The sequence below is a fragment of the Hoplias malabaricus genome, chromosome 11, assembly GCF_029633855.1.
Source record: "Hoplias malabaricus isolate fHopMal1 chromosome 11, fHopMal1.hap1, whole genome shotgun sequence".
Taxonomy (NCBI): Eukaryota; Metazoa; Chordata; class Actinopteri; order Characiformes; family Erythrinidae; genus Hoplias; species Hoplias malabaricus.
In genome coordinates, this window is record NC_089810.1 from 19,213,704 (window position 1) to 19,236,871 (window position 23,168).

The 23,168-nt window shown below is 39.6% G+C and overlaps 1 protein-coding gene and 1 long non-coding RNA gene across 5 annotated transcripts in view; one reads left to right on the top strand and one right to left on the bottom strand.

The window, feature by feature from the left end:
• fgd4a (FYVE, RhoGEF and PH domain containing 4a) overlaps positions 1–23,168 on the bottom strand; it is a 66,385-nt gene that overhangs the window by 39,046 nt on the left and 4,171 nt on the right. Inside the window, exon 1 of one of the 4 annotated variants that reach the window (XM_066684242.1) lies at positions 7,304–7,437. The exons of 2 other annotated variants lie outside the window; for them this stretch is intronic. Coding sequence is in view for 1 of the 2 variants with exons in the window: in XM_066684238.1 (XP_066540335.1) it covers positions 2,288–2,354 (67 nt within the window). In the remaining variant the exon portion in view is untranslated. Of the gene's footprint in view, positions 1–2,287; positions 2,461–7,303; positions 7,438–23,168 lie in introns of those variants that run through there. One more of the 4 variants, XM_066684238.1, reaches the window with a different exon arrangement.
• Positions 5,523–19,710, top strand: LOC136709179 (uncharacterized). The gene is made up of 3 exons (XR_010804456.1): positions 5,523–5,617; positions 13,378–13,519; positions 19,574–19,710. It is a non-coding gene; the product is annotated as an uncharacterized lncRNA (long non-coding RNA).

A 23,168-nucleotide genomic window follows, 5' to 3' on the forward strand; every position in this document is an offset into this window, starting at 1 on the left:
CATTAGCTCTTCCCTACAGTTTCATGTATTACAATAGCACATAAATGAAAAACCTAATGTAAACAACGACACCTTTATGAGTGATGCTATGCAGCCAAGGGCAGACCAGCTAAACAAGGCCTAGTTTCCATAGTTCAGATTTGGAATTTGATGGCATTTGCTACTTTTCATAATACAAACTTTCCATAACACAATCCAGGTTTGTTATTAGCCTCATTTTCTCTGTATTTAAAAAAAATAATCTTCCAATTTTATAAAACTGGCACAAGCTCCGGGTGACTGTCTGTGAGGAGTTGGGTGTATTCTCCCTGTGTCTGTGGGGGTTTCCTCTGGGTGCTCTGGTTTCCTCCCACAGTCCAAAAACACACGTTGGTAGGTCGATGGGTGGCTCAAATGTGTCCATAGGTGTGAGTGTGTGAGTAACGCCCTGTGAAGAACTGTCACCCACTCCAGGGTGTGTTCCTGCCTTGAGCCCAGTGATCCCGGGTAGGCCCTGGACCCACCGCGACCCTGAACTGGATAAATGGTTACAGACAATGAATGAATGTGTGCTTGGACAAGGAAGGAATGATGGTCTCTGACTTTTGTACAGTACTCTTCTGGCATGCTTTCGCTGCATGATACCTACTTGACTCAGCTTGGCTCTGCTCAGCTCTTGAGCAAATCTGGTACCTGGAAGCTGGAAGCAGGTACTTGTTTAGTTCCTGCTTGCTCCTGGAGTTTCTACTTGGCCAAATGCAGGCGCACAGCACAAACAAGCCGTCTGTAATATCCCCAAGCTATGGTAGTGACAACATTTGTTTTTAATCAGACTCTTCAATCAGACTCTTCAATCAGACTCTCTTTCAGTCAGCTTATAAAATTACGCTGTGATCTTTTGAAGAGGTTCAAACACTCCTTGGTGAATGAGAGGTGCAACAAAGAACAGAGAAGTTCTACTGATCTGTTATGGAAAGTGCAGAGCTATGTTCACTCCCAATACACAAAAAAACTGTACACAACAATTGTTACATTTGACATTTCCAAAGCCTGCAGTTCCTGTTAGAGAGTGTTTTGCAACATCATACAGCTACACTTCAGGACAGTATGCGTGTGTGCAAAGTGGAAAACCAACTCGGTACCAAGCGAAAACAAAGCAGAAAATAGAAAATGACCTTGTTCTGGCTAAATCTATGTGTGTGTGTGTGTGTGTGTGTGTGTGTGTGTGTGTTTGAGAATCAATTTCATTCTTAACTTGCCATTATAGCCTGTTTGATCATGTTATTTTTTTTAAATCCCAATAAAATAAATAAATGAATAAATAAATATTAATAAAAAACTATGCCTTGGAATTGAGGAGGTGAGTGGGGGCAACATGACAGTTACCATTGATATGTGTTGCCATGGCAGCCAGGAGCCAAGACGCATTAGAGGCAAGTTTGTGAGGTCATGATGATATCCCTGGTTTTAAGTGGCCTAATGTGAGAGAAACATCACTGTTGACATAAGCATTTATGAGTGGTTTAGACTTTCCTCTGGAAGCCATAGTGTTCTGTTTGTAAATGCTGCGGTTGCTAAAGAAATTAGTCATAAATAAAAGCGCTGCCAGTGGTCACAAATAAGCTCATGGGTTCTGTGCCACTCTCACAGCACACACACGCCATTTATAATCAAATGTTTGCTAACACTCTTCCTAATCAGTGAATATATCTGAACTGCATCCACTCCTCACACAGCCATTTAAAAGAAAAGAACCTCCAGAGAATCACCAAGATGCCAACTGTCGACATAGTGAGACAAGCTTTAGGCTGTCAATCAGTGGAACTATGTTCTCTGATGAAATGAAGCACCATTCAAAACCCTTTGCCGGAGGTACATGAGAGAAATGCTCATGATTGAATGTATAAGCTCTTACAGAGATGTTTCCATATTTGGTGTAAAGCTTTCATAAGATTAAGGCAGCAAAGCCAAAGCAAACTCCCAGTTAGTACCCTTGTTTAGGGAAGAAAAGTTGGATAAACACTGCCCATAATTTTGGACATGGTGTAAAGAAACAGCTACCCAGTAAACACTCAATCCGGTTGAACTGGAGCTGGATTGAGTAAGAAGGTAAAAGGTGCCACAAGTTTGTAAACTGTGTCAAATTTTTTTCTGGTTAAGTTACACATTTACAACACATCTAAACCAAATATCAGAGGAACAAATCAAACACATAAACACCCTAACTTCTGCTTTTCGTTTCTGAGTGTAGTGATAAAAATTGATACTGCAATTCAAACTGTAAAAGGGTAGTGAAAGATTGAACTACCTGATAGGCTTTTTCTCCACCGTAAATGGCTTTCCCTCCTTTGGTTCCTACTCACACGCCTAGGCATCTTGCTCAAAAGGTGTACTTTTCAGCCGTTGTGCCATCAGGAAATACAATCTGCATTGCAGAATTTCTCAAGAACTACAGTTCTATCTTTCAGCAGCCAGTTTGGCTCTAGCAAGTGTTCTGTATGTGTGAGAATGTGTGACTAACCACCTACCTCCCCTTCCAGTGCTGTGATGTCACTACAAGAGGAAGGTGGTCTGAATGACACTCACAACAGAGCATTGTTATTATGTTAACCAATACAAACTACACTGTATTGAGCCAGCATCTAAAGCATTTTACTTAATCACACATCACAAATGAATTATAACTGAAACCTTCCTGTATCTTACAGCATTATAAAAGGTTTACTAATTGTACTGAATGCTGTTTGGTCACTCTAAACCCCTACCAATGAACAGACTGATTCTAAAAAAGAAAAGAAAACACCTCCACTGGAGAGACCACAGAAACTTTCTGAAAATGCCACTGGCCTCAATTTAGAGATAATATCTTACTTCATGTTAAGGCCACAATGAGTCTGTCCTACATTCATGCACAAAAAAACAGCACCTTCAGGTATGCTTATTGGTATGCATGCTGTTGACCCATACTTTAGAAGGATTGCAGGACAAAGACCTTTATCTGAGACTAAGCCAGAGTTTTATAGTAAGTGAGTAAAAATTATATATTTAATATAAAACAAAATAATACAGACAATGTGTATTCAACTCAAAACTCCATTAACATGCTGCAATTACATTAAATAACTACAAGCATCATATTAACAGTACAATAGTTTAGTTTTGACCCAGTAGAAACAAAATTTGGACTCCCCAAATCACAAGACTCTAGCAAGATGGAAGGATAAATGGTAAATAAACCTTCCACTGAGACACGTAAAGCTAGTCACTGCTTAATTCCAAACTTCTACTTGAAAGCTCAAGAGATTTGGAGAAGAACATTAACTGCCAAACACTGTAACAGTAGCTGAAAGACATTAGCAACAGCAAGAGGGCCATCCTAACAACGCAATTAAAGTGTCAGTTTAAATGTATACTGCAATAAACATGCAGAGTGGTACCATGTGTCAAGCTCTGGAGTACAGTAAAGAGAGACTAAAGACAAAATGTAAAAAATGAATATCTGTATTATTCATGCATTGATTGTCAGTTAAATGAGTGTTCATATAATTGATGTAATTATTGTTCCAAAAACTAAATCCTTTCTCACAATAATTCAATAGGAGGTATGCTCATTTATTTAAGTAATTAAAGTTTCCGGTTTCCCTTTGTGTTGGGAACACAGACTTGCATTTTCTCAGTCTGCGAATGCAGCACTGGCCTTATGCTGGCCTTGGTCCTTCTAATTTACCAGAGTGCTGAGAAATGGGCTGAGCTCCAGCCAGCACAGGATAGTTTATTTACAGAACTCCATACAAGGTTGTTGACAATGTGGACCTTTTCAGTTGGTGATTAATCTTAAGACTTATTACTTTTGGTAACCATAATAACACTTCAGTGTAGGCGTTAATGACACCAACCAAGAAGCAAAAAGATCAGTTGTCATAACACTTTTTAGCTGAACAAGCATCTTTACAACAACAACTTCTTGGGGGAATATCATTTTATAGGTGTATATGTCAGTTGACATGAACTTCATTAGCTTTACGGAAAAATGAAGGTATAATGAGAGTACTCGAGATATTCTGAGAGTGAGAAATTAAAATATGGCCCCTTACAGGTGTGGAAATGATGAATGATAGATATTAAGATATAGAATTTTTGGTTTCTTTAAAAGTGCTATATAAATAGATTGTGATTATTATCATTATCTTTAATACATTGTCAAACTATAAAAAAACTAAACAAAACACACATGTAACAAGATGAACAGGTGTAGGAACATAATGAAAGTGTATTGTGCATGGCAAGAATTCTTAAAGTCGACCATTCTTGTCCCACCCCCAGCTACAGCTACTCACCACAAGACAGTCAGATTCTCATGCAATGTCTGCTACAACCAATTGTGAAAACAATTACAGCTGACAGCAGCCATTAAAATGGTCCTGAAGCAGTGTTTGGTGGTCCTGATCAAATCAGTACATATACCTCATATCAATGTCATTCAATGACTTTTAAATTGAAGTGTGAATTAGAAGTGTGGTATGGGTCATTTTTATGTTCTGCTTCCTGTAATTAATACCAAAGGGAACCTTACACAGACGTGTAAATGTTGAAAGACAGAAGTCACGTTACATGAGAGGAAATTATAAAGTTATTTATTTATTTGGCTCTGACTGCACTGAAATGCTCCATCAGTACAAACTAAAGTGCACATAAATATCCTGCACAATTACTGCTAAATGTAACAGCCATTCAGAGAGGTTAGATTTGAATTACTCTGTTGTAAAGAAATATTGATACAGAATAAGGTGGTGGCAGGAAGCAGACACCTGAAGTAACTATTGCCTCTAGAAGCCACATCACTGAAAGCTGCTATAGAAAATTTCTATTAATATGCTGCCTACTGACTCAACATACTCAGCCTTGGGTGAATGAACTAACTTTTTTTTTATTATTATTATCACTGTTCCAGGGTAATTCATGAATGTTGAGGGAGGAGAAAGAGTTGAATCAGCAACCTTTCTTCTCCAAGCTTGCTCCTTTAGCCTTTTGACAACAGCAGCCCCCTGTTCACATTAAATAGCATTAAGTGACTTTCTGCTCTGTGTCATCAGTGGTCCTCAGTCAAACTAATAATTAAATGGAATAAAAGCCTGTCATATGTTTCTGAACCTCAGGTAAAAACTTGTGTACAGTCCCAGTTGTTTAAAAGAAAGAAGTGGAGAAAGGAAGTCCTCTATGTGCTGATATTCAGCATCATTTTTGTTGCATATCGCATGACAGTTCTCTATATTTAAAAGACTCAACAAATCTATTGCTTTAGAAATGAAAATATAGCTTGCATACATAATATATAAATGAGGAAAATAGAAACAGAGCAATAGGAAGGAGGTTGGGGGTCACTTATGTTGCACGTGTTAATTTGCTTCGTTTTCTAAACGCACTTCTCATTTCCAGTTTGACTCTCTTCCCACAAAGACACTTCTGCTTTCACTCCTAAGCTGTATGTTCTTCATAGAAGAGACAAGAAGTCAATAAATACATTAACTCCACTGCTTCTTGCTTCTCATTCTCTGCAGGATCCCCACATAACATCACATCACTTTTAATTTAAAATGCCTTCTTGAAGAATAAATCTGTCCAATAATAAGGAAAGAAAGTAAGTGGACAATTTTAATACTTGAGAATCTACTTTCAAAGCCTTATTGTTATGTTCCTACATTATCATTCTGCCTGACTATTTTTAAAGTCACATTGTGGAAGTGAGGTCATCATTAGTGGAACACACAAACTGAATGAGAATGAGTTCTTATTTTAAGGAAGACCGAAATGTTCCACTCAGAACACAATCAAATACCCTGCATTAAAATGTATTAGAGTAATTTATTTGCAATTTCTATGCAAGTTATGTACTGCCATCACAGTGTCATCACAGAACACAAAAACAGGTTCTTTTTCTATGAAAAGTGGGTTTGTGTTCTGATTGGCTGCCCTGTGCTTCATTCAAGAAGCAGTGCAGGTTGACTAATTCCTTATAAGCAGAGCTACCGCTGTAGGCAAATGTATGTGTATTCTGTAAAATCACTAAATAAATGTTTCTGTAACTGTATTTCTATACATGGACAGCGCAGACTGACGCATGATTTTTTTTAAACATAGAAAATCATTATTCCCAACATAATAGTAATCTGTCTTTGAAAAAAAGTTAACATTAACATGTCAGCAGTTATAAATAAGTAAATGGGGTAAGACAAGGCAAAGGGGAACACCCAGTGATTCCAAGTAGTGAGGTTTTGTAGAAGTAAACTGTAGGCTCCCTCCAATGTTATTTTTCAGAAGAGCCATTATTAATTAAATATAGTTTCACAGATCCTATGACATGCCTATGCCATTCTTTATCCATATGCTTAGCAGGTGTTTTTTTCCCCCAGTAGCATGCACAAAAAATTCCGAAGGCTATATTTGTATACCTGGTTTGCTCATCTTAGAGTAATCATTCAGATATCAATGCATGAAATTCAGTATTTTTATCTGAATAGAGAGATTGCTAAACTGGCACTCTAGGACTAGATCGGAACATCTCTACCTTTACTTTAAACTCTAATAAAGCTTTACTTCTCTCTGTGTTAAGAGAACACTTATTTTGAAATGCAATCACCTGGTGTTTTAACTCCTAACAGCTTTTATAGTATTAGAAAGTGTAAATAATAAAATAGAAAATGTACAGAGTTTTATATTCACAAGTTAAAGCTTGCACTGGCGATATCTGAGTGAGTGTGTGGTTTTGCACATTAATGAGAGTCTTAACGCTCCCCCTGGTCTTCGTTACAGACACGCTAATCTGGTAGCTGCAAGGTGACAACCATGCTAACACATTCACACTCGCTCTCTCTGTTTCATTCTGAGTCTCTCTCTCTCTCTCTCTCCCACACACACACTCACTTGCACAGAATCTAATCAGACCACACCAAATCCACCATGAATGATCCTGACCCATCTAAAGTCTTCCATTATTGCTGGCTGACCCCCCACCTCTCTCCCTATCCCTTTCACACTCTGCCCTTACATCTCGTTCACCCTTCTGCATGTGCAGTCTGCTGTTTCTAGAGGTGTCCCTCCCTTTGTTATCAGCCTGAATCTCACAATAAAAAAAAAAGACACAGACCAAAAACTTTCATTTCATTAAAAAAAAAATCTAAAGATGACTGTCACAAAACCAGACAGAACTACAGTAATGTTACATGTAGCCACTCTCAGCCACAGCCCCACTCATCAGAGCCCACCCCGACCTGCTAAACCACACAGCTGGGCGTGAGAGAAGGGGGAAAATATAATACACACTGACCTGACAGATGTCCGTCTCTAATCTCGACGACAGCTGGATGTGTTTGTGTGTGTGTGTGTGAATGAGTGGAGTGCTTGTCCTTATCCAGAGCAGTCAAAGCAGAATGAAAAGCCTCGTCGCGAACCTCCCTCTCGTCCTCGCCCTCTCTGTACTGCTGCTGTTCTCACTGCATCTTCCTTTTCCTTCCCCCTCGCTCGCTCGCTCTCGCCCTCACTCTCTCTAGTTCTCTCCTCCTTCTCCCCCCTCATTCACCCTCTCCGATCCATAGACCCTTCTCTCCCTCTCTCCACCTCCTCCCCCTCCTCACTCCCTCACCCACTCTCTAGTCCTTAGACCTCTCCTTCTCCCCCCCCCCCCTCTCTCTCACAGTGTCTTTCTCTCCCACTCTCTCAATGGTAACATATGAATATAGCCACATTCCAGAGGAGAGAGAGCATATGGCTGTGAAGGCGACTCACTCACCACCCGTGTCAAACCCTCTTTCTCTGGGTGCCAGAGTGTGTGTGTGTTGCATGGACAATCAGCCCTATTGTGCTGCTGTAGAGAGGACCAACAAACAGGGAGGAAACCCAAGGCTCTCATCTGCTCCCTCTATTACAAGCAGATAGAGAAGGGGGTGTTGGCACACACACACACACACACACACACACACACACACACATAGGGTCTATGAGACACAGAAGGGGGGGGGGTTGCTGATGGATGATTGAGCCAGTAACACAGAAGGCAAGAGGGCAGAAGAAGAACTATTGAGAGAGAGAGAGAGAGAGAGAGAGAGAGCATGAAAAGTGACAGAACGGGAAGAGTAAGAAAGGTAATGAGTCATATTAAGAAGTAAGGATGAGGGTGACAGAGGAAAGAGAAGCAGAGGAAGAAAGGGAAGAGTGGGTGAGGAGAAGAGAGATAGTGAATAAGATAGGGAAAAAGTGAATAAAACAGTGAGTGTGTGAGCGTGTAGAAAGCATGAAAAAGAGAAGCCATCGTAAGAGTGGGTTGGTGGGGGGAGTCTGATAAGTGGATGTTCACTGTGTTGTTGCACAAGCTGGACATGAGCTGTGAGGTGTGTCCATCATACAAAAGAGCTCATAAACGACCCTGACTCAACCAGAGAGCATTCAGGCCATGTGACAGAAACCGGAGGGAGTTTGGAAGGGGGGCATGAGGGGTGTGTGTGTGTGTGTGAGAGAGAGAGAGAGAGAGAGAGAGAGAGAGAGAGCACTGAGTGAAGCTAGCAAAGGAGTTATTGCTGACCATCTTAAGTAACCACCTCCATGGTTCACATGCTTCCGCTCTGGAGACCAACAGCCCTGGGTTGAAACTACCCAGTGCTCCATTACTGAACCCTAACACGTATTTAAGCACAGCCACAGATTAGAGGACGGAGGGAGATCAGTATGGTATGTAATCAGGCACATTAAATCTCCCACTTCCAAATTTAAGACTTGGGCAATTAAGATTAAAATAACATACAAAACACACAGACGGGGACAATCTCTGTAAAACATATGAAGATCAAGGTCCCACGACCAAGCACTGCATCATTTTCACATCACCATTTTGGGAATGTTAAATCTGCACATAATTGCAGATGGAGGGTTGTGTAAAGTGCATTTTTTGGTTCCTCACTAATTAGTCTTTTAGGAGTTCTTTAACTCTGAAGTGTGGTGGGATTGGAGGTTTCCTAAACTGAGGCTTGCAGGAAAATTCCAAGTCTCTTCAATGACCCAGAACTGCACACTGTCAGCCTGAGGTGACAATGTTGGCCTTGATTGGTAGATGCCATGTACCCCCCTCTTTAAACTCTAATTGCCAGTATGTAGCAAGCTTTCTGCCTCTAGGAAGTCCGTCTGTTCATGTCAATGCTAATTCAAACAGTCAGCGTTATCACTGTGACCTCTTTCTCCGGTCGCCACTCCTTTATTTCTGCACCCCACCCCTCCTCTTCACACTATATCGTGTTTTCCTTTACACCCATCCCTTACATTTCATTCTCTCTAGTTGTACAATGTTACTGCAAAATATAAAACTCACAACAATATTTCTCATGTTTTAGAAAACTGCCTGTCACTGTGACAAACAATAAACTCACAAACCGAAACTATCCAAAATATCTTTAAACAATCTTGCTGCATGAAAATACATTCATGTTAAGATCATTTTACTACTTCTCTGATCAAGTTACCGACTTCGATCTATTGCTCTAGGAAAAAACAAAACAAAACAATATATGTACAGTCTACATAGCAGTTAGAGATTAGGTATAAACACACACTTTCACAGGAAGAAGACCAATGAAGAAACAGCAGTTTCCAAAAATGGACTTTAAATATGTATAAATATACAGCAATAACTATTAACTTTGTCTGACCTGGTAGACCACCAAAGCTATCAACATCATATAGCCAGCATTTAAAGCTTTAGTTTTTGCGAGATGGGAGAATATCCATTTAAAGCAGGGGTCTCAAACCAAATCCACGGAAGGCCGCGTGGGTGCAGGTGTTCTTTCCAACCACGCAAAAGCCCCACACTACTGAAAGTCAAGATCTATTGATTAGATCCAATGATTAAAAACAGGTGGAATGAGGTGTGGCTTCTGCGTGGTTGGAAAGAAAAGCTGCACCCACACGGCCCTCCGTGGATCTGGTTTGACACCCCAGATTTAAAGCAACAAGCTTCAAGTGTGCCAAGCCGTGCTGAGCCGAGCCAGACTCATGCGGTGGAATAGTTCCATATATGAAATGGAGCCTCTTAACTGTTCTTAAGATTTTGATATGAAACAAATGAAGATGCAGTGTGTTTAAAGATTACATTAAGAAGATAAATAAAATTCAAGACAATTCCCCTAAACCTCAAAGGTTGTTGTCCTGTCAATGCTTGGAAACAAGCAGAGCGCCCTCACTGCAGTTTTAATGTTTTTGTCAAGAGGGTGAAGTCTTATTATATTGGAGAGAGAGAGAGAGAGAGAGAGAGAGAGAGAGAGAGAGAGAGAGAGAGAGAGAGAGAGAGAGAGAGAGAGAGAGAGAGAGAGAGAGAAGGAGAAAAGGAAGATGGGGGTTGGTGGTAAACACAGCCCAAGGCAGGCAGGGCATTAAAGAGTGCGATTAATCACAGCTTCCTCCAGACTCCTGACCTCCTGCTCCTTCACAGTGGTGACTGCTCTGCCTACAGAGAGTCCGCTCACACTCCTCAATCACGGGGCCCTCAGGGGCCACTGCAGCAGCCTGCCACACTTCTCAAACAGCTCACACTCCAATGCAAAGACAGCAGGGCAATCTCCAGCTCTGGATGATCACATTCTTCCACAGCTTTAGAGGACCAGCAGGCTGGCCTGTGCACCTGAGGTCAGACACCTGGAATTTGATCTCATTTTCACTGCATAAATCACATCAGAGAGGGGTGAGATGTTTCAGAATTTTAGAGTATAAGCTAATGAACACACATACATTCTCTCTCTCTCTCTCTCTCTCTCTCTCTCTCTCTCTCTCTCTCTCTCTCTCTCTCTCTCTCTCTCTCTCTCTCTCTCTCTCTCTCTCTCTCTCTCTCTCTCTCTCTCTCTCTCTCTCTCTCTCTATAATATATATATATATATATATTATCTCTTGTTTAGAATGCTGAAAGTGACATGGCAGCCCCTGTGTTCCTGCTGTTAAATTTCTGCCAGTGTCATTTAAGTCATAAAAAAATCTCAGGATATAAACTGCTATATAAATTGCTATAATGCACATATTTAAACAATACATAAACTATATATTCATTCATTGTCCGTAACTGCTTATCCAGTTCAGGGTCACGGTGGGTCCAGAGCCTACCCAGAATCACTGGGCACAAGGCAGGAATACACCCTGGAGGGGGCGCCAGTCCTTCCCAGGGCAACACACACACACATTCACTCACACCTATGGACACTTGAGTCACCAATCCACCTACCAACGTGTGTTTTTGTGGGACTGTGGGAGGAAACCGAAGCACCCGGAGGACACACTCTATCAGATTGAGAACACACCAAACTCCTCACAGACAGTCACCCGGAGAGGGACACAAACTTACAACCTCCAGGTCCCTGTAGCTGTGTGATTGCGACACACCTGCTGTGCCACCATGCCGCCCTTAAACAGATGCTGGGGCAGGAGAGTTGAGACATAACAGAAGCAACAAAGTACCCTATATTTATTAGCTGACTTCTTTTCAAAGCAAATTTCCACTGTTATGCCAAAAGCTTGTTTTTGTTTGCTCACCCTCATGACCTTTTCAGCAATAAATAGATGAATAAACAAAAACAAAACCCCTGATGGATGACCCATGAAGAATGTGGTCATTGGCTTTGTTCATAAGCCCAACAGCCAGATGTGCTCCATAATTTGACTAGCAGGGTAAGGAACATCATATCAGTCTATAAACAGTCTAATACACATTACACAAGGTATTTTTGGCAAAACTATAACTGTACAGGAACTGTAAAGAATGTGTGCCTGTGCTGACATAAAATGTAACATTCTTCCCCTAATTCTATTTCCAACCAATTATTAACCATCTAGCTATTTGTCCCCCAGACCACATGACACTGCCGAGCTGGAGGCTGAATCTGAGCATGTGTTTGCCACAAGCCATGTAAACCCAGCCAAAGCATCCTTTAGCACAGTGGCATACACAAAATCATTGGAAAATTCGATAAGCATTTTTCTTTTTCAGCTGCTGTCTTTCACATTATGTATACACTTCATGATGAATTATTTCATGATGCATTAACTTTAACATAAAAAGGCTTTAGTCTTCTGTAAAGTTATTATTTTGGAGTACATGTTTATTTCTTTCAGTGGCAGGGTTACAAACATGCACGTAGACTTGGAACACACACACACACACACACACACACACACAATTGTACTGGTCTCTCTGACAGATCTGTATGGGTGAGAGGACCAAAAGGCAGATGATATTGTTCCCCACAGGCAGCCAACGCAGTCCGGTCAAAATCAATACACAAACCCAGTGGAAAAGAACAGAGCTGACACCAGAACTGCACTCAAATATTTCACCTTCACTCACAGAAGAGGAAAAGGTCTGACTGGGCAGATGTTTATAATAATGCTGTTTCCGTATCACAAGCTCATATCTTTAGATTCAGTCACAGACAGACAGCTATTTGCAAATTAACCCTCTATATGCACACACAAACATGATGGGTCATGACAGAATAAAAAAGGTGAAACTCTGTATAACTCAGAGGGAACTTGCATGTTTTATAACAATATATCATGAGATATATTTTGAAAATAAAATAAAATATGCTGCTGGTCATACACAACATAATCACCACACTAGTATATTGTCTAAAGCTCTATAACAAATGCCTCCCTAAACAAGAAAAACGAGCAAATATAAATATGAAACATACCTGCAGTCTAGACACTGACCACCTCCCTTTGACAAAGTGACTGAAACATTCTTTTGTGATGAGCCTTCATGGAACAGAGTGAATAACTGCAGATCTGGCACTGACAGAATATGAGTCACATACTTGTCATAGTGCTTCTGACCTCTGCTGGAACATCTGTGTTATTGCTTAGCTAGAGCATCACATCAGATATCACAGATCCCAAGCCTTCAAGTTGAGACAATTAATCTCACATCTAGAGTTAAAGCAGACTTCACATGCATTACATTCTTTCTGAGATCTTGTGCCTGTTTCACTAAACAGGTTCACATACATGACGCTTCTAAAATCTTTCTGTAATTACAGCACAAGAACGTGGTGGTATGCAGCAAGACGGGATACGTGAATGTATATGTGTACGTGCATTGCCATATTTGGAAGCACAGTGCACAACTAAATATGCAGCACTGTGAAGGAGAGACCACCAGTCATTTACTTAATTATTTCCAGCCATACATTCAAGCATGAGGCATGCACTCAAAAGACTAAATAACACCATTTTTTCAGTGTTTTCCTGTCCATTCTTTGTTTCACAAACTTCCATTTTCCACAGGAATGTGCAGTGATCTTTTGCCACATACCAAAGAACACCAGCCTCTTCTTTTATTGGCAATTTTTTGTCTATTTCCTTTCTCATTAGCTTCGTTATAGCTGGACATCCTTTCAGAACTGAGTTGACTTCACACAGAGAAAGGATGCACAGAAACAAACGTGGACTTTTTCCAGTCTCTCAAATGGAACGCTTCAAGCACTCTTCATGTGTTGGTCTGTTAAGTGCTCTGGTAGGTCTTGCATGGTTTTTAAGAGTTCCAATCTATAAAGTAGGGCTCTTTCTCTTATTATTAGTTTTATATTTACATTTCTCTGAAATATTACCCAACATATGCATATTTAACATGCACTTAAAGACTGAAAGTAACTCAATTAAAGACGGGCTGGCAAAGTGGCACAATTGTTATTGTTGCTGTCACAGAGCGGGTCCTGGGATTGTGGGTGCAAACCCCCACATATGGTGACAGCCTGTGTGGGGTGTGGTGTGATCTCCTCCTGTCTGTGTGGGTTTCCTCTGGGTGCTCTGGTTTCCTCCCACAATCTAAAAACACACTGGTAGAAGGACTGGCTGTGTAAAAGTGTCTAAATGTATGTGTAAGAGTGACTGCAAGAGTGTGTGATGCCTTTAATATACTGGCACCCTGTCCAGGGTGTGTTCATGCCTGTTATGCGATGATTATGGACACACAGTGTCCAAGAACAGGAAGAAATGGTAAAGGAACATGAATGGATGAAATTAAAGATGGTCCTAGTACAGTGCAAAACTTTGTGACCTTATTTATTTTCATTCATTCAATTTGCGAGGGACTTATTTTGGACTGATGCTTACGATATCCATTTCTCCTATTTATTTCAAAGCAAAAAAACAACATTTCTTCTTTGTCTTGAGTAATTAAAGTATGGCTTTTATTTTTAGCTTATTTTCAGGTTTTGATTATAGCTATTTATATCTAGTTACACGTGTGTAACTGTGTGCATAAATAACCGTGTGCATGCTGTTATTTCTAATTTGCAGGTTTTGGAAGAGGATAAAAACAGATCACTCTGATGAGATGTTACACTCTCTCTCTCTCAGTGATGGTTAACCATAACATCATCTTCAACTTTATCATATGACATCATCTATGAACATGTTTTATTTTATTTAATATGTGGCCCACACTAAACAACGCAATGGATAAAGGGCATAAGGACACAATAGGTATGGATAGAGAATGGGCATATGCCGAAAAAAGAGTCCCCACCTTTTCCTTCCTGTAGTGAATGGGGCTGTACAACTACAACACCTACAGTAAACACAAGATTTTATTAACACAGAACAGAAACAGTCACTGCTTGTTTTCTAAAATAGCACCAGTATCAATGTGAAAACTACTACAGTAAAAACAATGTGATTTGGTTGCAGGTTCAACTTAAAGTATGTGCTTCAGACACGTTACTTTATACAAGACAAAACCTTAAGTGTTCTATGCCTTTTATGCAAAAGAGTTTAAAGGAACAAATGCACAGTGCATATCCAAACGCAAGTTTTCTGACCTGGAGTAGAGCTTTTCATTCCCAATGAAATACCCTGCACAACAGTCTGAGTGAAATCTAGAATCCAAATAAATATTTATATAAAATATAGAATTACTAACTATTTGAAATGTTTTGCTTTAATGAGCATTCTGTTTATGCTGCTGTTGAATCAGTGCTATCAATCTCAGTGTCTCAGAAAATAAGCATTAATAGAACAGATTGGACCTATTTCACCTTTTTGGACAGAATGATCAGTTTGTCCACAAACTAACAAAGATTAAACACAATTAACACCATTCTGGGATCTTAATGAAATATCTGTGATATGCTTTAATTAAAATACCATAAGAACAGCTTTGTCCCCATGAACAACCCTGTTCAGAATCAAAGGTTTCAGCACCTGACTCTGTAAACGAGAATGAGCCACAGCTGACTTCAGCATAAGAGCCCAGAAATTTTTTCTCAAATTTTCTTTACTCAATTTGATTTCTTCTTCATTCCTATTTTTGCAGTCTTTGCTCAGTACCCTTATTTCTCTACAATTGGGTTGATTTTACCCTGTTTAACCACACTTTTGAACTCTCACATGTCTGGGCCTGTGACTGGAGACATTAATAAGACATTAAGAAGGGCCAGTAAAAAATTCACAGAAAAACCGACTGGGTTGTTTCACTTCACAGTTTGAGAGTTGGGTGGCTCCAGATCCCAAAAGTAATGTGCAAATGCACTGCTAAAGAGATTTTTTCATAATAATCCTAAGGATTTATTATCCTAAGGATTAAAAGCACATTTTAACCAGTGAGACTGGTTTGATGAAAAGCACACATAGTTAACCAAGGCATATAACAGACTGCATCAACTCAGCAAAAAAAACATACTAATAGACATTGTGACTGAGGGCCTCATTAAAAGCAGCCATAAGCACATCCTGTTGCAAAGTTCAAAGAGTAACAGTAAGAATTAAAAGAAAAATAAATAAATAAAAGAAATCACAGCTCAGCACAGCATCCCTTTCATAAGCAACATCCAGCTTATTTTATACATTCACAAGTATATAAGCAAAACATTTTCATTAGTATTGGTGCAAAAGTGAGCCAGATACCTGACATTGCCAGCCACCTGTAACAGTTCCCAAAGGGATCACTGGCTGCTGGATATGTAAACTAGTGTAGTCTTCCTTAAGCTTAAAAAAAAGGTGGGCTTGAGTAAAACCAAAGAATATTTCCCTGTAAACAAACCACTAGAGTCTGAGCTCAGAATTCTAAAGATTGTGAGGAGAGAGAAAGAGCGTGAAATGTGACTTTTCTACTAGAGCCAGTCTGACAAGTGTGCACACAAAATTTACATGTACTTTCACATTTATAAGGGGGTGTTCCTGTAACTGTGGGCAATTTTGGGTTGTAGAAGGGGATTTTTTAGATGTTCATATTTTATTTCATATTGCACAAACAGCATGTTATTAGCACATTAAAACATGCACAATTGTTGCTACATTTTCTTTATTTATTTAAGTTTATCAGGCAAATTAACATCCCACTATTTTCATATCAATCTTCAAATGCATAAATATAAGTTATTGAATTACAAAACAACATCTATACACTTAAAATCCAAACATTTAAATTAATATTTCTGGTCAGTGATCTAGCCACACCCCTCAAAACTAATTAAACCTACTGTACATGTCAGCCAAAGTACACAGTGACAAGTGTGACAGCAGCCTTATCTAAGTTCCGTGCATTCACAGAAATCCAAAGAAAATATAACATTTTCCAATTCAGTATCTTCAGCGTTCTTACCATACAGCTTAACGAATGTTTATAACTACAATAAAGTGTTAATAATGTGATGTGATATACAGTATACTCAGAAATGTATATTTATACTCAAAAATGTCCCTACTATGATGTCCTTAAAGCAACAACCTAATAGTAAGTCCACTGTGGTAACGACATTGATGAAACCATTATTTATTTATTTATTTATTTATTTATTTTAAAAATCTGAACACCCACAATTGCCAACAGTTGCAGAAACATTTGTAAATGCACAAGAAAAATAATGAGGGCTGCATTTTACTCCAAAGGTTTTTCTTTGCTTAATAGACCTTCACCTAGTAAAGCTTACAACATTCCTGTGTTTTTCTATGTCCACGTTCTTCAGGTTAGCCTCTTCTTGTTACCCAAACACCAGATTGTCAAAATAGACCTCTTCTTAAATGTGGCTTAAGGCTTCTTCGAAATCACAGATGCCTGACCGCTCGGCCAACTTGCCTCATTGGCACAAAACATTAAGAGAGTGTGTGAGTGTACTGTTATGCAATAAATTCAACAAAGATGCAGCAGAGCCATCGCATCTTAATGGATGCGATGTAAACAGGTGGTTACCTTTAGTTCGCCAAAACCAATACTTCTGACGACGTCTCATTTTCCTTAAACCACTGCCCATAGTGTATTAGGAATTATCCAGTTGTAGGTTTATAGGTGCTTTAGTTTGAGCGCAACATCTATGTTGCTATTTTGCACAGGTGTCAAACTTCGTGTGCCTCTGCCTCTTCTTCTGATTACTCCAGTCTGTTAGTCGTGATCGCAATTCTGTTCATTCTTAAGGTCAGGGTAAGAGCCAGTATCAAAGGTATGGTGTTGGTCATCATTGTATTGATCACCTACCGGAGGCAGTACGCCGTAGACGGGACTTCTTGAGACTAGAGCCCAGACAATCCATCACTGGCCATCAGCAGAAGCTCAGTGTAGTGGGTATAAAAAAGAAAGAAAATTACTCAGCAGGGAGAAGAGAATGGGCAAGTGGAGAAAGTATTTGTGAAAGAGCAAGTCCGAAGCCGGTCTTCCTGTAGATGAATAGGGACCAAAAATATCCAGCGTAGCTCCATTTCCTCCGTGTGTTCCCCTCCCTTAGAAAAAAATCTAGATAAAAAGAACCAAATGGGATCAAAAGGCTCTCTTAAAATCAAAGAAAGGTGGACAAAGATGCGCCTTCCAGGCAGTGGGAGATCCAAAGTCCTGGGACATTCCTTTGTGAAGATGTTGGCTCCATAACAAGAATAATTATTTCCAATTTGTCCTAGCAAGTGATAGTGTCCCAAAGTAGACAGAAGTTGTTGCTCATCTGCTATGCCTGTAGAATATGCACTCAAAATTTTCCATACCTGGTAGGAACATCTCAGTGGGTTCTTTCCTTTCAGTGCAGGTTTACGATACACAGCTAGGATTTTCCTGATTGTGTTCTTGGCTGTTATGGGAGTGTACAATAGTGACGCAGCCTTAGCAAGTGTGCCATAACCTCCAAACTTCAGGCATGTCCCATTGCCCTACTGCAACAACCAGAAGAGGGGAAGCTCAAGGAACAAGCGGGAAGCACCAGCCAAGCGCTACATTAGAAAAACAACTGAACCAGAGCCAGGCTACTTCAGAGGAAGAGCCACAGGAACTGCTGATAGTGCAGGGACTCAGCTACAGTGCAGTCAGCTTTCACTAGCACTGCAGGGCCATAGTGTTTTGAAGCTACAATAAATCTGCTAATCTGCCAGATGAGTTATGGAAAAAACTCCTTGTTTCTTGTCTGAAGGTTTGGCTAAGGCTGCTGCGGGAAGGAAGGTAAAATCAATAAGGTTCTGGCCTGCTTAAAGTCTCTGTGGTCAGGAAGATAAAAGGACTTGCAGTAGATTTAAGTGGATGAGAATCAGAATTGAGGAATTGCATAGAAGAAACTGGTTCTATTAAATTCTGTTAACATGCCCACTCAGCCTAGTAGATCGGCAAAAAATCTACACAATCTTCTTCTTACCACAAATATAGTGCAACAGCCATGACACACACTCAGAAAACCTGTCACTGTGGTGGTATCCTCTAAGATACATACTCATTACCTTTATTTAAGGAACATAGTTAGACCATTCTTTATTAAATGTAGATTTTCAAGTTTTTTGCCAAAGTTCATCTATAGAACTTATACTTTATTAATTTATTTTACACAGTTCTATTAAAACTTAGAAGCATTCAACTTTCATTGTGGAGAAAAGAATGTAATTTACCTTTAGTGAACTCAGCTGGACTTCAAAACCACTGCTGTACCATTAAAACCTATTTCAAAACTGTTTGTACCTTCAGTGACAGTAATGTACCTGTTTCTGACAGTGCATAGAGCCCAAAACGAGCTTCTTTAATTTTATACTAGAGCAACAAGACTTATGTCGCTAGAAACTTACATAACTTATGTATATGCTAGCTAGTAATAATTGGCAAACCTCACACATTTGCCTCAACTCGTGTTCTATGTTAAGTATTCTAAAAAAAATGTTGCTGCCGGTGTTTGAGAGAAGTTATATAGAGAATTAAGACTTGGCTACTCCTACAGTTTTCAGTTGAGATACTTCTATAAAACATTATGCAATGTACCATTACTTGCTATCAACATTACTGAACTAAATAGCAAACTTCAGACACCACACATGTCTTGGCTCATCAAATATATATGGAGAAAATTCTCCACAGAACAACCCATTTCAATGAGTTTTATGACAAGAGCCCAAGAAAACCAACAATAAAGCACATTCAGCCCTAACATATTTGTACTGCTAGACGTTAATGCAGTTGTTTATCCACTACTAGCTATACTTCTTGCTCACTCACATCTATTTACTACACAGTCTGCCTGTATGTTTTTTAAATAACCTCTCTATATTAATTTCTTAATATCCCCTGCTTCATATAATTTCCTTCCCTCTTTTCTGCCTTCTTCTCACTCAGCTGTATGTCACTAGCTTCCTCCTGGGAATTCCGCAGGAACACACTATGTCTGGAAGTCAGAAGAATGCCATTCTGCTCAGAAAGGAAATGCATCATCCCTGACCAGCCCTGCTATCAGGCTTATCCCATAATGGCTCAGACAAGGCAATGGCACAAAAATAAACATGGAATAAACATCTCAAGTGGTTTATATTTGCTTGGATTAATCACCCATAGAGCATATTATAAAGATTTATACATTTTTACATGGCAAAACCGATATGACCCTAAAACATACAAACTAGAAGAATGTATTACAATCAAACTGACCCAAAACAAAATAACAGAATTAAAGTGGCTAAATATATCCTTAAAACATAAACAAAAAGGACAATGGTAACTGCTAAGGGTTTCACTGAGGTAAAAACGGTTCCAGGTTGTAATGTACATTGGGCCTTGAATATCAGGGTTGGCTCAGAATGAGTCTGACTGCCTCAACTCAGTTACATGTCCAGCTTATATGAGCCCGATATCAGGAGTGCTGTAAAACTGATCTGGGCCAAAGTGACATTTGGTCCATGTCCTGTCCACACAACACTCAGCAGTGCTGTAACTGAGCTGTAAGTGGCACAAGTGAGACAGATTTTGGGGTGAGTTTTCAGTGAAGTCTTAATGGTCAGTCTAATCACAGGGCTGAACATTTCCCACCCTTTGTTCAGGTTTCATGGTGTTAATATTTTTGCCATTTGGCTATTTCTAATTGAATATTCATGCTAATGCAACTAAAAGGCCGTCTTTCATAGGACATAACCAGGAACACTGACAGAGTGTGTGTGACAGCTGCTGGGCAGAGGAAGTGAACATATGCTTGGTTGGAACACAAAGCACATATTGTCTTCTTGGAGAAAGAATCTTAATTTTGCAGTGGCTTCTACATGCAGAGAAACATAACTGTGGTAAGACTTGTACTGCCATCTACTGGATTTATGAGACATCACAAAAATTTTAATCGGCCTCCTTCACAATACATCCCAATATGGATGTCCAAAAGAAACAAGAGCAAAGAGAAACTAAATAAGCCTTTGTGCTGGACAGACATTAGCCATATATCATTTGTCACAGAGGTGCTTTTGGCAGTTCTAAAACAGGAAAGCCCAAAATACATACCCTTGTCATTGGAAGGTCTGGTTAAGCTATGGTGCTTCATATCAATGTCTTTGTTTACGTGTGGTTATTAATTATGTGATTGTGTTGTACAGAAAATATGGAGGGCAGGACTAATAAATGCACAAATGAAAAAAGGAGCACAAAGTTTTGCCATAATATATAACAGCAGCATCAGTGTTTTTCTTCATTTGTATTTAACAATAAATACTAGATGGTCTATCACCAAAGAACAAATTTACTCATTTATTTAATGTAACTTTTTAGAGTAAAACACATGAAGTTTAATGTGGCTGTGCACAGCTATATGAAGTTTTAGACACACACGAACGCCACAAAATGTCTCCACACCAAAGACACACACTCACATGAAATAAGACAAATTCAGCAGTCCTCCTCACTCTGTGAGATATAATACATGTGTAAATGTTGCTGAGTTCCAAGCTGTCCTGCTGAGCTTGTGAACAAACCAACAGTGAGCCGAGGCTCTGGCCAACGCACAAACACAGCCCCAGAAACACACAAACAGAGTGGGTTCCTGTCTTATTTCCTATTATTCAGCCATGGTTCGCGCTGAAAGAACCTAAGGTTCTTTGGTTCCAGGTCGGAACAATATTTTCACAAACAGATTTTTTACAACAGATGGTATAGTAGCACCTCCTTAAGTTGTCTCTGTGATATATGAGTGAACTAAAAGTTCCTTCTCACACATGTGCATTTCAACATTGGGAGTCAGTCATTCAGTGACTCTGTCAGTAAGCAAAAATGCCTCTTCTAGCCTGGCCCGGTAGGCAGGCCAGCAAACACGTCCTAATTAGTAGCAGCATCTAGTTTAAAATGCACACAATTCTGAACACAGCTTTTACAATACAAAATTATACACACTAGACCAGCAGGGTCATCTTTACAAAGGCCAAGTGTAGGCTTCAGTAACTATGACTCAAAACGAACACCATTGACTTGCGGTGGTCCACAAGGATCCATTCTTGGGCCTCTACTGTTTAAACTTCACATGTTATCACTTGGGCAAATTCTTAAATATAATAAAATACCCTATTATATTTATGCAGATGCCACTCAGATCTATTTAGCTCTGTCACCAGATGACTATAGTCCCATTGTACAATTACTTAAGAGTCAGTAAATAATGGATGAGGGACAGCTTCGTTCAACTAAACAAAAACAAAAGGCGATTGTGTCTGGCAGTAATGAGCAAAGACTTGAGGTCACCGTTGGGCTTAACTAAGACAAGGTCAGAAACCTAGGCGTAATACTGGACTCAGACCTGAACTTTAGCAGTATGAAAAAGAAAAGCCAATAACAAAATCTGCCTTTTATCATCTCAGCAACATATAAAAGTTCTAAAAGTTATGTGTCACAACCAGACTTAGAAAAACTAATTCATGCATTCATCCCCAATAGACTAGACTACTGAAGTGGTCTCTTTACTGGACTTACCAAGTCCACAGTTAGGCAGCTGCAGCTGCAGTAAGAACTCTTACAGAACAAAGAAAACAGAGCACATCATTTCTGTTCTCAGGTCACTGCACTGGCTGCCGATTAAACACAGGACTGATTTTAAAGTGCTATTAATATTTTATAAATCAATAAACTGTCTGTGACCAAAATATTTTTCAGATCTGCTAGATGTTTTTCAGGCCCCTCAGATAATTTGGGACTGGGCATTAACACACTCTGAGCGAGATGTTTAACATATTTGGAATCTCTTAGACTGTAAACTATGACGCACTTATGCACTGATAAGCAATTCCTGAGCATTCATATGAGCAGCGTTAAAACATCTGAGCATTTATGTGTAAAACATGTGTCAGGGAACACGTCTGAGTACATAATCTGAATCTGGATTACTCTTTTCCTGCACTATTGGCCCACACCCTCTTTGATTACATATTTACTACAAGCCAGGGCGTGTGTCCACAAGCCAGCTTCAGCCTTTCTGTTTCATACCTCACACTGGATGTTCCAAACTATCACTCGGCAGCTCACACCAAAATATCTTGATCCATAAATAGCAATTGCAGCCTGGTTTGGTTTTATACTGACTCATATTGTAGGTTAATTCACATACATTTTTGAAAATAATAAAAATGTATTTAGTTTTAGCTTAATTTCTTATGTATTTGTTTTATTGGCTTCTATAGCATTTTCCACACAGTTTGTTTATACACACACACACACACACACACACACACACACCTCTTTACTCTTAGCAATTTGACCCCAAGACAGCGCACAACCAAGGCAATAAGACTAACAATAAAAGTCCTGATTCACACTAGCCAGCCATTACCAAAAGCTCCACTCTTTCTGCAGTTGAGCACAATCGCTCCCATTGTTTGGAGCTCAGTGGCACTGGCTCAGGCTGCGGGAGAGTATTTTCCTCCAACTCATTTGTTTTTTGGTGAAAAAGGAAGACCAGGTGTGGTCAGCT